This window comes from Crocuta crocuta, unplaced genomic scaffold (assembly GCF_008692635.1).
Source record: "Crocuta crocuta isolate KB4526 unplaced genomic scaffold, BGI_CrCroc_1.0 scaffold770, whole genome shotgun sequence".
Lineage (NCBI taxonomy): Eukaryota > Metazoa > Chordata > Mammalia > Carnivora > Hyaenidae > Crocuta > Crocuta crocuta.
In genome coordinates this window covers 227,537-244,244 of record NW_027527430.1, presented here as the reverse complement: position 1 = coordinate 244,244, position 16,708 = coordinate 227,537, and the positions used below count along the sequence as shown (strand labels likewise).

Here is a 16,708-nt window from a genome sequence, read left to right as displayed (position 1 = left end):
ATTACTGTTAATAGGAAAAAAAAAAAGATACGGAATTGGCATACTTAACAATAAATATGAAAGAAAAAATAAAATATCAAGAGTAATGGCTCTTAGGCAATGCTTCTCTGGCATGAGGAAGTGAGATTTGCTTGAAGCAGATTTTTCCATGGTGGCCTTGAGTGTGGCAGGTGTTCTGTTGCCTCGAAGTCTGCCAGGAATGCAGGAAACCTCCTATAATTATGTAGATGAGATTCTGGAATTGAGGGAAATATAGCCATTCAGTTCTTTCACCTTGATGGGAACTGAAATGAAATTTCAAAAAGAGTGTTGGCTATATTGACCAACCATAATTTAAATGTATCAGCTCTAGCTCTTAGTGATCTGTCAGCCAAAATGTATAGAGTTGATGTTCTTACTTAAAAAAATAGTGAATATCTCCATTTTAGAAAGAAGTAATATTAACAGTATCCATTGAATTATCCCATTCAGTGGATCAAAATTCCCATGGGCTTTACAATTATGTGAATAAATACTAACTTTCATTCCTCTCCAAGGCAGGGCTGCTCTTCTGTAGAATATTTATGAAAATCCGACCCATTTATTTACTCTGATGATAATCTCAGAAGTAGAAATATCTGCATACAGAAAGCCTTATTAAAAATATAGGTGCCTGGGGCACCTGGCTGGCTCATTCGGTTAAGCATCTGACTTCGGCTCAGGTCATGATCTCACAGTTTGTTTTTCAGGTTCCACATCAGGCTCTGTTCTGACAGCTCAGAGCCTGGAGCCTGCTTTGGAGTCTGTGTCTCCCTCTCTCTGGTCACGCTCTGTCTGTCTCTCAAAAATAAATGAACATTAATTTTTTTAATTAAAAATAAATAAATTAAAAAAATTAAAACATTTAAAAAATAAATAAAAATTAGGGGTGCCTGGGTGGCTCAGTTGGTCAAGGGACCTACTTTGGCTCAGGTCATGATCTCATGAGTTCAAGTCCCATGTTGGGCTCTGTGCTGACAGCTCAAAGCCTGGAGCCTGCTTCAGATTCTGTTTCCCTCTCTTTCTGCCTCTTCCTCACCCATCCTTTGTCTCTCAAAAATAAATAAAATATTTAAAAAATGTACCTGTGAGTGCCTGGTGGCTCAGTAAGTTAAGTGTCCAACTTTGGCTCAGGTCATGATCTCACAGTTTGAGAGTTTGAACCCCACGTTGGGCTTCATGCTGAGTGCTCAGAGCCTAGACCCTGATTTGGATTTTGTGTTTCCCTCTCTCTTTGCCCCTTGTTTGCTCATGCTCCATCTCTTTCTGTCTCTCAAAAATAAATAAATGTTAAAAAAAATTTTAATGTACCTATATTTTTATTCACCAACATGACCAAGAAGTATTCTATAGAAGAATATGTATATGGATTAGTCCATATTATTAAAAGGTAAATAATTCCTTAAAGTTTATAAGATTTTTCCCCACAAATTGCCTCATGTAATCTTCACAATATCTTTAGAAGTATAATAGAATTCATCATTTTTAACCAATTTTTAATTACTCCTATAACATAAAATTTCAAAGATATTAAAATGTAGGAGCAGGAAGTATTCTTATTTTATTATCTGAGTCTACATGTATCTGTAGGTGAGAGTTGATTTATACAGTTATTTTTAAGAAATTAAATCTAGAATTAAGTTAAATTATTTTTCTGTATATACAAAATTTAACTGTGTAGCAGTACCAGCTATTTAAATGTGGCATTGTTAACATGCCTTCAGTGGTTCAGTATTTTTATTTTTATTTTTTTTAGTGGTTCATTATTTTTAGCATAAGTTACTGTCTTTTAACTTTTTTAAAGGAGTTGCAGTCACTGGAGGTAAAAATGACTCAATGCAGTGAATTGAGAGTTCTAATTTGTTCCCTTAAAAGCCTCTCTTGTTAAAAATACATCTTAAAGGGAAATATTGATGTTAAGCCTTTCCGCTTACAACTTGTATGTCAAGTGGAATAAGTGGTTACCTGCAAGTTTCATGCAGTTTGTATTGCCAAAAATATTATGGATTAAATTGCTGATAGGAGTGCAACCACTTTAACAACCAGATTGGCATTATCTGCTAGAGCATATAAATGACTCTGCCATTTATCCCTAGTTATAACCTCCCCCCAAAATTCAGTATACTTATGCATCAGAAGACATGTACATGCATGCTCCCTGATGCTTTTATTCCTAGCAACATCATAAATGCCATTGGCAGTAGAAAGGGAAAGTGCCTTGTGGTACATTTTACTGTGAAATATTGTAAAGCAATGAAAATAAATTCACTGCAGTCACCTGCAACAACATTGTGAATAAAACCACAAACAAAAGAACACACACTGAAAGATTTATTTTTTTACTATAAAGTTCAAATATAGACAGGAATGCATAGTTAAGTAGTAAAATTATAAACCACACAAACTGCGAGTCCATGATTGCCTTAAAAAGCAGGAGATCGTTTACCTTTGTGAGGCTGGAGAAAATGTGAATGGAAGGGGCCTGTGGAGACTTTTAGAATACTAGCAGTGTTCTTGAGCTTGACCTTGGTGATTGTTACACAGGTTGTCTCTTAACAATAATTCATTTAACTTTATTGTTTTGTGTGCTTTTCTATATGTATGCTATCTTTCAAATAAAGATTTTAAAGTAATGTGTATTATCACCCCTGAAAAATAAAAATTTCAATTGTACAGGGATAAAATATATCTTTGGTGTCTATAAAGAAAGAACTAAAACAAATATATTTCTTTCATCTGAATGTAAAGTTAAAAGGCATGTATAAAAGAATGTAGGAGCCAAAGAAATCAATTTCTAAGTGCACAGGAATGAAATTAGATGCCCATTAAGTTCAAATCACTTAAGATTTTGAGGAAAATTGCTAAGAGAAATAAAGGAATTGGCAGGAAAATGTATTCCTAACTGAGACTTTAGGACTGGATTCTTTGACCTAGAGCACTGATAGTAATATTACTAAGACACTATAAACATTTAGAGGTTGAGAACCATATATTATTCTATATCTGTCCTCAGCACATACAGTGGAACTCAAAGGCAAATGATGGTGAAATGATGATGAAGAGGGAATACTAATATTTCTTAGTGGAGTTGAAGCATACCGGTGAATAACGTAGATTCTTGAAACACATTTTCTAGGTTTTAATCTCAGTTTTACCACCTGTGTGACTCTGGGCAAGTTATTTACATTTTTAATGTCTCTATTTCCTCATCTGTAGCACAGCTATGTTTGTGGTTACTAGCTTACAGGGTGTCATGTTATATGTAAAATGCTCCGACAAACAATTGGCATATAGTAAGTAGTCTACAGCTAGGTGGAAATACTTTCTGTTGTCATCCTCAAGTGCTATTTGTCTGTATTTGTAGTATTGAAGTTTACATAGAGGTAACTCTAAACTCTAAAGATTATGAACCAGTTTGCAGAAAGCAAGCAACGAATTCTAGCGTTAGCAAATGCCTGAGGAAGACTCATTTGTCAATAGTAATTTTCCACTGCAGGTAGTTTCCTTGACGTCTGCTGAATGTACAAAATGGAAAGCATGACCATATGCTGAAAATTAAAGTGCTTCTATAAACGGAAAAAAAGAAAATGTGGAGAAATCACGTTCTATTTGACAATTTAAGTAGGATTCTCAGACAAAATACAGGATGCTAAATTTGAATTTCAGATAAACTATTTTTTAAGTATGAACCAAATATTGCTTAGGCATCTTGTATGTTTGTGGCCAGGTCTGGCAACCCTAAATATTAGGAAATCTGTCTGTTTAGTTTCAAACCAAACTAAATGTTTAACCCTACATGGCCATAGCCAGCATGTTATGTGGTCTGAGTAATATGGAGCCAACATAAAATTCCCTTCTGACATTTTGAATTATTTTTCCAAAATGTTCCCAGTAATGAAATTCTAGAGCATGTGAATGAGTTTTCTAAAATAAAGATTCCATGTCCCCTTTCACATTCTTCAATTCTCTATTAACTCCCCAGTATTCAAGGGCTAAAGTTCAGACTCCTTAACTTGATTTGTAGGGCCATAAAAACCTGGTCCATACTACCTAGTAACTGCCACCCCTGGGAGCCCCACACATACCGTTCTTGTGCATGTCCAGACATTTAAAAGTGCTCACTTCTTTCTGAAAATATTGTATTTTTTTGTATTCCTTCCTACTAAAAAATTCCTGCCAACCCTTTAAGTACCAACCAAATACTACCTTCTGTAAGCAATCTTCCATATGTCTTCTAGGCAGAGCCACTGCCTGTTCTATGATCTCTGTACCTTTTGTGTGCAGTGGTGTAGGACATGTATTTCACTATTTTATTATAATTATCTCTCTTCTGAATGGAATTACAGAAGGTGAGATCTCTTAGGGTAGGAACTGATCCTTAGGATAGGAACTGATTCATTGATGTATCCATTCATATTTTAGGGCTTGACTCATGGAAGGTGCTTATCAAAATTTTAATGAGTAAGTAAGTGAGTGAATGAATGAGTGGATAAAGTAAGCATATAAGTCATAGCTATGCTTCCAGCGTAAATCTCATCTTAGCCAGTAATGAGTGATTACGCACTCTAAAAAAATCCAACATAGCTCATCATCAGTGTTGACCACTAAAACTAGAGAGAGCTGCAAGTGATCAAATTTGAAATGCAGGTGACAAAATAGAGTGGTTAATTCTGGATAAGACATTATAATTATGAAATATATTTATATGATAACATACTATAATAAAAGTAGGAAACTAGGAGATACTTGGCTCTATACTAGGAGCAAGGAACTAAGACCATGATGAGTCAATCTCACATCTGTGGAATAACGAGATGCATATTAATTTAGAAAAATGACCTTATAGAGTAATTAGTTATAACTCTAGATAACCCAGAAGCATTCTCCCCAGTCAGCTAGACTCCTCCTTTAAAACTCAAGATTCTGTAAGCTGTTAGACTCGTTTAGTTGTTGATATTTGAATTTTTTTTTTTGCAAAACTGTACATTCATTCTCTTGTTAGAATACTTGTCACTTTGCACCATAACCACAGTAACTACTGTACTGTAAGAGCCTTGAGAAAAGTAATGGGCCACAATATATTAATCTTTGCATTCTTAGCACATATATTCTTAGTACAATACTAAGGATGTAAAGATGAATGGGCAGAGGTTTTACCTGGTGTGTGTTAACTCTGGCTACCTTTAGACTCATCTGAACTCCTGTCTGAACAATTTTACTCACTTCATTTCACCCAAGTCCATTTAAATCAGAACCTCTGGTGTAGGGCCTTTGCATTATTATGTTTTAAAATTTCTAGCTTTGGGGTGCCTTTGTGGCTCAGTTAGTTGAGCATCTGACTCTTGATTCCAGTTCACATCATGATCCCAGGTTTGGGGCAGAGCCCCTTATGATGCTCTATGCTGAGCATGGAGCCTGCTTGAGATCCTCTCTTTCACTCGGTACCTCTCCCCTGCTGGCTCTCTTGCTCTCTCTCAAATTAAAAAATATATATATTTAAAAAAGAAAATAGAAGTTCTAGCTTTTAAAACAAGCATTGTTAACTTTATTTTCCTTAATAGATCCCCTTTAGAAGTAGGCTGGTACACCTGCCCCAATCAGTGCACTCACTGTTACAGTACAGTTGACAACTCTTCGAGTCTCTAATACTCCCAGTTCTTTTCTACCAATCCATAAATATTTATTACAGGACACGTTACAATACTGCATGCCCTTGAGGTAATGTCCTTAGAGATGGTTTTCTCTTTGGATAATATTTTCACCAGAGACGTTGGTTCTTTCTGGCTTCTCCTGTATGTTTTTCATTCAGCTTTTATTTTTGAACTTTTTTCAAGGTATCAAATATTTGAGGTATAGCACACTCTTCATTATCCCTCCCCCAACCCTTCTTCCTCCCTTGTTATTTTCTTTATAAGTGCCTTGTAATAGCTACCTTACCTTAGTGGCCAAATATCTGATTTAAGCAAATAAAACCTCACTGGAATAATTTTATATGGAAACATCCTGGAGAACTGGGCTGTACCTGGGTACTAGTAGCAAAGATTTTTGCATTCAAATAGCAATCTCAAAATAAATGCTAGGATGTGAGGATGCAGATGGGCAGAGAGTATGATCTTTGTTATTAAGTGGTGAGGGATAAGTACCTCTTAGATTTGGGTTTGTTTGTTTTTATTTCACTCTTGTTCTTGGTAAGTGAAGGTTATCAGTATGTTATTATAAAAAGGTTTGTGATATGTTCCAATTAAAGAATTCGGATTTTAACTTGCTACTTTACAATGAATTACTAGTGAAATAACAGAAGGCAAGATCAAAAGAGAACTCAAGCACATAAAAATATACAGAACTGGTCCCAGAAAAGAGTGGGAACTTTGTAGATAATTCTGATTATGATAATTTAATTCAGCATCTCAGTGGAAAAATGGAATTTCTAGATTTTTGTCATAATTTATTTAGATTTAAAAGAGAAACTGAAAAGCCATAAGCTTCGGATAAGAAAAATAAATAAAAGGTCAAATTTTAAAGGTCATTCACTCATAAGAGGTGCAGAGATTATTTGATAGTTAATGGGGAGCCCAGGGAAGACGGATTGTTAGGATCAAAAATAGCAGGCTCTTCGAAATAGGCTCTGCTGGCTAATTAAGAGTCAATAACAATATTGCAGCAGGAAAGACAGCCCAAGGGAAAGGAATAAAAAAGTTGAGAAATTCTTTGCAAAGAAGAAAATATGCACTTTATCATGGTGTCCTTTTAATATGTGAAAACAAGGATGCTTATCCTGAAAATTAGTTGTTCCTTCTTGATGCTCTTGGGACTGGATGTACTTGGAGATGAAAAGGAGGTAATCTCATGGTTGAATTAAGTTATCTTTGTCTCCATTCAAGAGGAGGTTAGATGGATCGCATCCCGGAAAGGATTGGTTGTCCTGCTCTAAATGGTGGTCAATATTCAAAACATTCTAAGCCAGGTTGGCAAGTAAATGCAGCTGACTAATGTAGGGCCAGATGGCACCTACCTGAGGATTCTGGGTAAACTCAAGGATGAACTGGGACACTGATGGCCCTGGAGTACTACCTGTTATCTCTCTTAATCTATGTATTACAAACGTGAGACAATTTGAAACTAATTAATTAAGTAGTTAGTTAATCAGGTAATTTTAAAAGTCTCCAGAAGAGGCCCCAGGGAATTAGACTCCAGAAATCTCCATTTCATCTTTGGCCAGCTGGTTGAGTCTATTATGAAGATGGGATTACTGAATATTTAAATATAATTATCTGAAAAGAAGCAACATGGTTTCTCTGACAAGAAATTATGGCCAGAGGAGCCATTGCTTTTTGAAGTCTCAAATAAGGAACTAGCAAATAAAATTTTTATTTTGAAAAATTCTTTGAGAACCTACTACTCCGAAGTCAATATCATAGGCTTTGGGGCTATAATTTGCACAAGGATGGGCCTAATAAAGATCCAGAGAAAATGGCTAGGAGTAACTAAACACTTCTCAGGATGCAGATGTGTTTAAGGTCATGAGTACTCAGAGTGATCTTATGAATATATATGTTTGTCAGTTACTGGAAGAAGATTCTCACAGTGACATCTCCAAAGTGTGTGTAGGTTGGCATTTTTTTCTATTAGCAAACACCTAAGCCAAAGTGATTGGTCTATCAACACATCTTTATTAATCTGCATATAAATGGGCTGAGTACAACATAATAATGATAGAGTCAGTTAGGTGTGTCTTATGAATTTGTGTAATTAGTTACAATAGAGCAAAGGGCCTGGGAATCCTTCAAGAGTACTTGTTTCATTCAAAGAAATGAATTCTGTTTTGACCAATTATTTATTCCCTCATCTCTTCCTCTCCTTTCTTCCTTTACCTTGCTCTTTAATTCCAACACACACACACACACACACACACACACACACACACACACACACACACAATAACATCATGAGTTCACCTCTGGAAATCCATTTTCAGCTCTTGTCATTGTCCTCAGCCAGAGGAGATGGTACGAAGAAGTTTTATGCTTTCACGATAAGTGATCAGAACTCAAATGGGGGTCTTATTATAAAATCCAATTCTGAATGAGGCTCTTTTTTTAAAACAGTTCCCATGAAGCAGTCATAGCAATAAAAATCTCAAAAATGATAGCTGTTAATATTATAAATCAAGTATAAATATGGCCAAATATGGAAATTCCTATTTTATATGGGGACTGCTGTGTCAAATTTTTCTTAGTTACAAAGGACTGTAGTATATTTCACTACATTGGGAATAAATACGGACTTTTTTTCTGGAAATGATAATGTCTTGATCTATGACAAAGAAATGTATGTGATTTATTACAAAGATGTTTAATTTTCATTTCATTACATTATATTCTGTGAACATTTATATCTAGTCTTTAATTAAACATGGTTTATTCAAATTGAGGTCTGTTTCCATTTAGATTGCTTTCAGTGTTAATCACAGTGCAAATAGCCTTCACCGCAAAAAGAATTCCTGCATTATACTAATATATAAACTCTTCCATGTAAGTTGCATATGTTATCTCAGTCTCCATGTTATTAGATATGTACATATACAGAAACGTTTTACTTTTTTAGCTACTATATTAAAATACATAAGCCTTTAATGTAACATTTGTATTTTTACAAATAATAGATTTAAGATAGTTTTTTAGTTTAAAACATCAAAAACTGGACCAGCAATGAAAGGTCATTCTGTGTCAAAAATTGAGTTTGGACAGGGATGCCCAGGTGTCTTAGTTAGGTAAGCATCCAACTTCGCTCAGGTCATGATCCCATCATTTGTGAGTTCGAGTCCCACGTTGGGCTCTGTGCTGGTAGCTCAGAGCCTGGAGCCTGCTTTGGATTCTGTCTCCCTCTCTCTCTGCCCCTCCCCTGCTTGCACTCTGTCTCTTTCTCTGTCTTGGTCTGTCTCTCTCTCTTGAATATAAATACACATTAAGAAGCGTTTTTTTAAAAAAAATGGTTATGGTTGAAAGCATTTTCACTTCAGCAAATGCAGTTCCAGTTTATTCCACCTTATATTAACCTCTGGATAAAGGTGTAACTGTTATTTATTTCAGAGTCTGATATTCTTCATTGTAATTTCCTTTGTAGATGGTTGTAGATCTGGCCTGATGATCAAATAGCTAGAAAGTTCAAAGGTTGATTTGTCTCCATTAGATTCACATTTCACTTGTGTTAAGTATTATTCATTGTGCAAATACTTGGAAGAAGTAAGGAAGCCAAGCAACAATAGTGCCTGCAATCCTTAGAGTCATATAAAATGATTCTTCATAGTTTTCACATCATTGATGATGAAAACGTACTTCCATTAACATTTTTAACCAGAATGAGCTGGGTTTTATTTTACTCATGATATATAGTTCAATATTAAAATGACAAGATGCTTAGAGCCTCTTACCTGAGAACTAAAATAGAGATTGTACTTATTAGCACCAAACCCTGTGTGGGTCTCTCTGTTCTGTTTTCCTTCATTCATCTCCGAATTCCATCCCAAATATTGGCTTCACTAGGTCTATGTAAAGTACAAGGGTACAGAGAATACCCTTTGGCCAAGTCTTTAGGGCCAAAAGATGAAAGCCAGTTCTCTCTATTGGCACTAACAGTTCATCATAATCTGGCCCCCATCTACATCCTCAGACTGAGGGCCCCAGCACTCGCCTTTGCACTGTATGCTCCAGACAGGCTGGCTTCTTGTGTTCCTGAATGCACTGTCATATACCATTAATGTTTCTCTTTAAAGTTGTGACTCATTCTGGTTTCCTTTTTGGAAATACATTACCATCTCCATCTGTCTTTAACCTTAATTAAGCCTTTCCTTCAAGATGAAATTATATTTCTCTTATGTGGTCTTCAGACATCAATACTCAGTTTCTCTCCCATAAGTAAATAAAAGAATAGCTTGTTATATCTAACTTTATAAAATAAGGCAATGCATTCTCTAACATGAAGGTTTCGTTTCTTATTAGCCATTGACATATTCTCATCTTTAAAAATGTAGTCAATATGATGCAGGGAAAGTAGGCATGTTCCCAAGTAGCCAGATACTGCAATTGCCTCACCCTGAGCTGATAACAAAATAAATAACACAGTGACTTCTGTGCTTCTTTCGAAATGTAATGAAAATATGTTGCATGTTAGTCCAATATAAATCAAGACTACATGAAATTTTCATTAAGACTAAAAAGAGCTAAATATTCTATCAGATAATGAATAAATGGCATCCTTCCCCCTTCCTCCTTTTCCCCTTTTCCCCCATCCTTTCTTTCTCCCTTTCTCCCTTCTTTATCCTCTTCCTTCCTTTCCTCCTTCTGGAGAATTTATTTTCTTTTTTTTAATGTATACTTATTTTTAAGAGAGACAGTGTGAGCAGGGATGGGGCAGAGAGAGAGGCAGACATAGAATCCAAAACAGGCTCCAGGCTCTGAGCTGCCAGCACAGAGCCCGATGCAGGACCCGAACTCACAAACCATAAGATCATCACCTGAGCCGAAGTCAGACGCTTAACCGACTGAGCCACCTAGGCACACTGGAGAGTTTATTTTCAAATATTGGGGAGTTTGTTATATTTTATGGCACACAACTATTTATAGAGAATTTCCGATTCTGATTTTATCCTATTATTTGATGTTTAATAATACTCAGATTATCTAGATTCTTTAAACACAGTCAAGAATTGTCTCTACTCTCAAATTTTGACAGTCAATCAGAAACCAAAAAGGATGCGTTTTTTAGAGAAAATCATCAGCTGCCTAAGGAATTTTAGGCCTAACTTTACAGTAAACTTAAAATGAGAGGATAGCCAACACCGATACTAAGAGAAGATATTGTTTAGAAGAAAAAGGCAAAATTGAGATTTCTGATGTGTTGTTCTTGTTTAGCCTTGAGATGGTAATTTATGATCATATTTGCTTTAAGCACTATGAAAGCCCAGTACTTCAAAATACATTTCGGTACATTACAGTGTATCAGAAGATACATTACACATCTGAAACAATTTGCTTAGATTGTCTGGGCCACTATTTCTAATCTCTTGTTAGAAATTTTATCAAGAGGGGTGCCTAGGTGGCTCAATCAGTTGAGCGTCTGACTTTGGCTCAGGTCATGATCTCACAGCTCATGAGTTCAAGCCCTGTGTCAAGGTCTGTGCAGACAGCTCAGAGCCTGGAGCCTGTCTTCAGATTCTGTGTCTCCCTCTCTCACTCTGACCCACCCCTGCTCATTTTGTCTCTATCTCTCTCTCAAAAATAAATAAAACATTAAAAATTTTATTTTAAGAAATTTTTATCAGGAAACATTTTGGGGGTACCAGTGGTCTCCCATATAGTGTGCGGGATTCACAGAGATACAAAGAACAGTACAGGACAGGGGCTACATCTGTAGTCATGGCAGTTTGACTAGGTGAGAGGGTGAAAGGCACATAAATAGACGATTCCTAGGCAACCCCATTCAGGTCTGTAAGGAGCTGAAATAAGGGCAGAGAAGGAGTTCCCTGGGAGTAGTGGGTAGGAAGAGAAAGCAATGGGGAGCAGTTGAGTGTCCTCCAAACACACTCCTGGCTCCCACAGACCCTAGCCTGGTGCTATGCTTAGAGGGAATGATGTGTAAGTTATCCCTGATAGATATTTGCCTGAATTAGTCATTATTTCTTGTTTCAGTTAAAATCATATTTGTTGTATCTGTAGTCCAAAATTAGCATAGAAATTAGTATAATTTGCTGAATGTTTTATATTTCATGATTTTGTATCAGGTATAATAGTGGTATATCAAAGGTAAGTCCCTTTAGTCATCCTAATTTTAGAAACCCTTGAATGAGATTAGGAAGTGATCATCATTTACATTTATTATACTTTGCTTAATGTAACGAGCTTCAGCTATTAACTCTAATTTGCTTCTCATTGCATTCATCAAAGGCGAACTATTTAGAAACTAAAACATCTCTGTCAGTTAGAATTTTAATGAATTAAGATGAAATGAGACAGTGTTAATTGGCAGTTGTTGCTGCAGGGGAGGTTTCTAGATCTTGTAAGTGATACCAATTCATCTCTCTATCAGGGTTAATTTGCTCAATTTAATTCTAAGAATACACTGAATATTTCCCCAAACTATTCATATTTATTTTCAGGATTGGAGAATAGTTTGGTTCTGTTGGTCCTTCACTGGGATGCTAAATTCCATTGGAGCCTGATTATTAATCAGTTGTTGATTTTGAGCACTATTTCTANTATTATTTTGGCTATTCAGGGTCTTTTGTGGTTCCATACAAATTTTAGGAGAGTTCCATATAAATTTTAGGAGAGTTTGTTCTAGTTTTGAGAAGAGCACTATTTCTATTATTGTCTGAACACAAAGACACACACTCGCAAACACACAAAAGTGTGTAGACTTTGTTTTACTTGAAAGGCCTAAATCGTTCCAATAACTAATTGGGTTTTTTTCACCAATAATTCTCATTTTCTCTGTTCTTTCTCTTTTCCTCAGACATAAATGAATGTGAAGCTGAGCCATGCAAAAATGGTGGAATATGTACAGATCTTGTCGCTAACTATTCCTGTGAGTGCCCAGGTGAATTCATGGGAAGAAACTGTCAATACAGTAAGTATTCACATATGTATACATTTTTCTTGTTGTTTGCATAGCCTCAATTTATTATGGAATCTGGGTCAAAAATCAATGTAATATGCTTCCAGAGTTCCTAATTTATTGAAATGGCACATTTCATATTTGTTATCGTTAATGTCGCTAATACACATATCTTCCCCAGGATAGGTCTCCGTGCATGCTAGGCATAGGGGTTGACGCTTTGGTGGTCTGAAAGGAAAGGAGCAGTTCTGCAGAGATCCAAGCACATCTCTCAGATGAATCCCATTTTGGCTTTTGAGTATGTGTGTGACCTAAATTTCCACCAGAGTGGTTACTCTGCTTCAGATAGTAAATTCAGAGCACTCTAACCTGATAGCTTCTATCACAAATGCAAGGAGGATTTATATTGAGCTGGCATACACATTAGTAAAACCTTACGTACTGCTTATTTGTCTTTTTGGAAACCTAAATGAGTAGGGTCTGGTGATGATGGATCAAATGATAGGACAGGAGATTTTCTTGAACTGTTTACAAAGAAGCACAAAATGGCCCTTGTTTCACCAAAGAAACAAAAACTGGGAAAAGGTAGTAAAAAGATTATATTCATTGTGATGAAACCAAAATTGGGCACAAATACATGCTAATGAGAACAATAATGATATCGCTTTATTATTGTTGGGCTCTTATAAAAACTCCATAGTCCTACTGCTTTGATGTTTATTATACTATTAGAGTATCACATTATACAAATCAGAAGGCAGATGGAGATGAGAATTCAGATGTGGAAACTGAGACACATAGATATGTGGATTGCTCAGGTTCTTGCAGTTAGTGACAAAAGCAGAAATAGAAGGAACGTAAAATCAAGGCTTGGGAGTCCCAGTTCAGTGTTTTCCTCTAAATTGAGATATCTCTTCAGAGACAGTTGAAGGAGATAAACACGAAAGCACATTATACCTTCTATCTCTCTTACACTTGAACATGCATATCCTCACACACACACACACACACACACACACATACACACACTCCTTCCTTTTTAGTTAGATTAACAATTTTACATGTTACTTTTCCTCTCTTCTGTTTGACAAGTATATACAGTTTATAAAATAAAACAGGGAACATTACTGAAGAATTTATTTGAGTTGTGTATATAAACAAAATGATGATCTATGAATGCTCATTATCCTAGTCCTGAAAAACCTCATTAAATAATGAAATTCTGAATATCAAAGAAATACATTTGGGCAAAAATTTTCTCATCTTAAAAATAATTGGAGAAGACAGTAATTGTGAATTGACATAGGAACCTTCAGGCATCAAAGAGTGGAAGGAAAGGACAGCCTGAGAAAGCAGGTTGATCATACAACTAAATAGAGTAGTGGCCTCCCAGTCAACTAACCTAGCAACCTTCCTATAAAGCGTTTACCTGACCATGCAGTAAGCTAACTTACTTCAGATTTAATTGGTCCTTGGCCTGGCCACATACAGCTCTTGCATCCTTTCTTCATTTGGTTCATGAGACTTACAGATGGCTGCCAAATCAGCACTGGAAGTTATACTAAAAAGCACCCCCAAGGTATCTGTAAATGAATACTTAATTACTATGATGAAAAGCAAAAATCTAATGTCAGTGACTATTTGATTTTCATGCAGTAAAAACAGAGATCTGGTGCCAGAATAAAGCACCTTCCAGACAGTACTAGAACTTTGGCAGAGCTTACAGTAATGTTCTGGCTAAGAACATGTCCAGGCATAATAAGACCTCCTTTGACCCATAGGAGACCTGACCAAAAGAACAATAGGAAGATAGGACCTTCCCATTTTCCTAAAAGGAGAGCAATATAGGGGACATGTCAGGGGAACCCTGCTCAGCAAAGAATGTCATTCTAAGGTGGTCAACCACCAGCTTTCTGAATGATCTGAAGAAGGAGAATTGATGTTTGAAGTTGCAGGCACCATGGGAGAAGAGACCTAGGTCTTGGAGTTATGTATATATTCATGCCCTTGCCCTCCTGTGCTAGCCCTGGAGCAACCAGACAGCTTGTTGCCTACAGGTTGAAAATGGGAGGAAACCTGGATGTGAACTAGATGTTAAACAGATGACTAAAGCCTATTTTGAACTAGATGACTAAAGCCTATTTTATCCCTCCATCATAGATTTTACTGAGGTCACCACATCTAAAAATACCCTTGAAAAGAAAGAAACTTGATTGATGATGGAAGGACATTTTGAAATAGAGTTTGAACTTAATTGCCACCAGTTTGTATATAGTGTCTTCCAATCAGTTTTTGCTATTATGTTTAATAAAATTCTTTGTTTTCTTTGATTTAGTTTTATATCTATATACTCTTTTTTAAAATTATTTTTAATGTTTATTTGTTTTTGAGAGAGAGAGAGACAGCATAAGCAGGGAAAAGGCAGAGAGAGAAACACAGAATCCAAGCAGGCTTAAGGCTCTAAGCTGTCAGCACAGAGCACAATACAGGGCTTAAACTCACAAACTCCAAGATCATGACCTAAGCAGAAGTTGGATGCTCAACTGACTGGGCCACCCAGGTGCCCCTATATAATCTTTATATTTAAACTCAGACTTCTATTTGAACACAAATGAAATAGTGCTTTCTTAACCCATTATATGCTCTGACATTCTACTTTTCCTCTCTTCATCTCTGCCCTAACAAAAAGGTCATGAAGGGTCACTTAGGATATACTCTAAAATATGTTCTTATTGGGGTGCCTGGATGGCTCTGTCTGTTAAGTGCCCAACTCTTGATTTCATTTCAGGTCATGATCTCACAACTCATGAATTTGAGCCCCACATTGAGCTCTACACTGACAGCACAGAGCCGGCCTGGGATTCTCTATCTCCCTCTCTCTCTGCCCCTCCCCCTCTCACACACACACCTCTCTGTCTCAAAATAAATAAATAAACACAAAAACATAAATAAAATATTTTCTTGGTGTATTTGTTTTTACTGTATTGATCTGCAAGAGTTCATAATAAAACTAAATTAAAGATCCTTAATCTCCCTACTGTTTAGGTTTCTAGGAATACAGCCCTGCTTTTTAGTGTGGCTTCTTAGAAGTTTTAGAAAATTCAGAGTAAAAAGGTGCATCCCATCACAGTGATGGTGTAGTACTACACATTGAGAACTTAGGTATTCACTTACTACGGGGCACACAGAAACACCCTCAGGTTCCAGGCGGTGCCAGCCCTCAGCTGATCGAGGTTAGGATTTTGGGAATTGACCGTACATAGATTATAAGCAATGTGCCCAGGCTCCATCCTAGAGTAAGATTTATAGACTTTCTTCGGAACCTTATATTATGTGCCTCAGGGGTACCATTGTGTCATCTTATGCCTACAGTTAGGGCAGAGAAGCCATTTGTTTCTGCAGATATTTCAGGAGGAAAAGGAAAGGGGGAATGATGAAGACTAACTGCTAGGTGTGTTAGAGGACACAGTACTGAAATGCTGGCATCTTTGTATTCAAATCCAAACTCCCTTCACTCTACTCTTAGGTATCTGCACTCATATTGCTTCACTCATTCCACTGTTTTCTTATATGTACTGATGGGTTAATTAATTTCTGGTATATTTTAAAATGAAATCATTCTCAATGCCCTCCCAAATAACAAATAATAAAAGGTCTTGCAGAAGAACAGAATCAACTGAAAACAATCTTTACAAAAATAGTAACCTATAAACACAAATAATAGACTGGGGAAATGTTTACAATAAACATGAAAGGAAAATATTTCTTATCCTTAGTTTGTTATGTCTTTCAATTCAATAAAGTTAAACACAATAGAAGGAAAAAACACATCAAAAATATGATCAGACCTTCCCCACAAAGGAAATAAGTAATAGATACTTATCATATTATAGTTGAGTTGTGTCTTCATCTTTATTCTTTAGTATATTTTGAACTTATAAGGCTTATGATACCTTTGTGATCCGAAAAGAATATATTTTAAGTGACTATTTAATGAGAGCGCACTACATCAGTGAACAAAAAACTGGAGTGACCATGCATTCTTCTGCTTCTTCGTCTCACCTCACTTCTCTAAACC

The 16,708-nt window shown here is 36.2% G+C and overlaps 1 protein-coding gene across 3 annotated transcripts in view; it reads left to right on the top strand.

The window, feature by feature from the left end:
• EDIL3 (EGF like and discoidin domains 3) overlaps window positions 1-16,708 on the top strand; it is a 408,087-nt gene that overhangs the window by 218,364 nt on the left and 173,015 nt on the right. For all 3 annotated transcript variants that reach the window (XM_077759157.1, XM_077759166.1, XM_077759175.1), the window contains one exon: window positions 12,529-12,642. In XM_077759157.1, coding sequence (XP_077615283.1) covers window positions 12,529-12,642 — 114 coding nt within the window. The remainder of the gene's footprint in view (window positions 1-12,528; window positions 12,643-16,708) is intronic.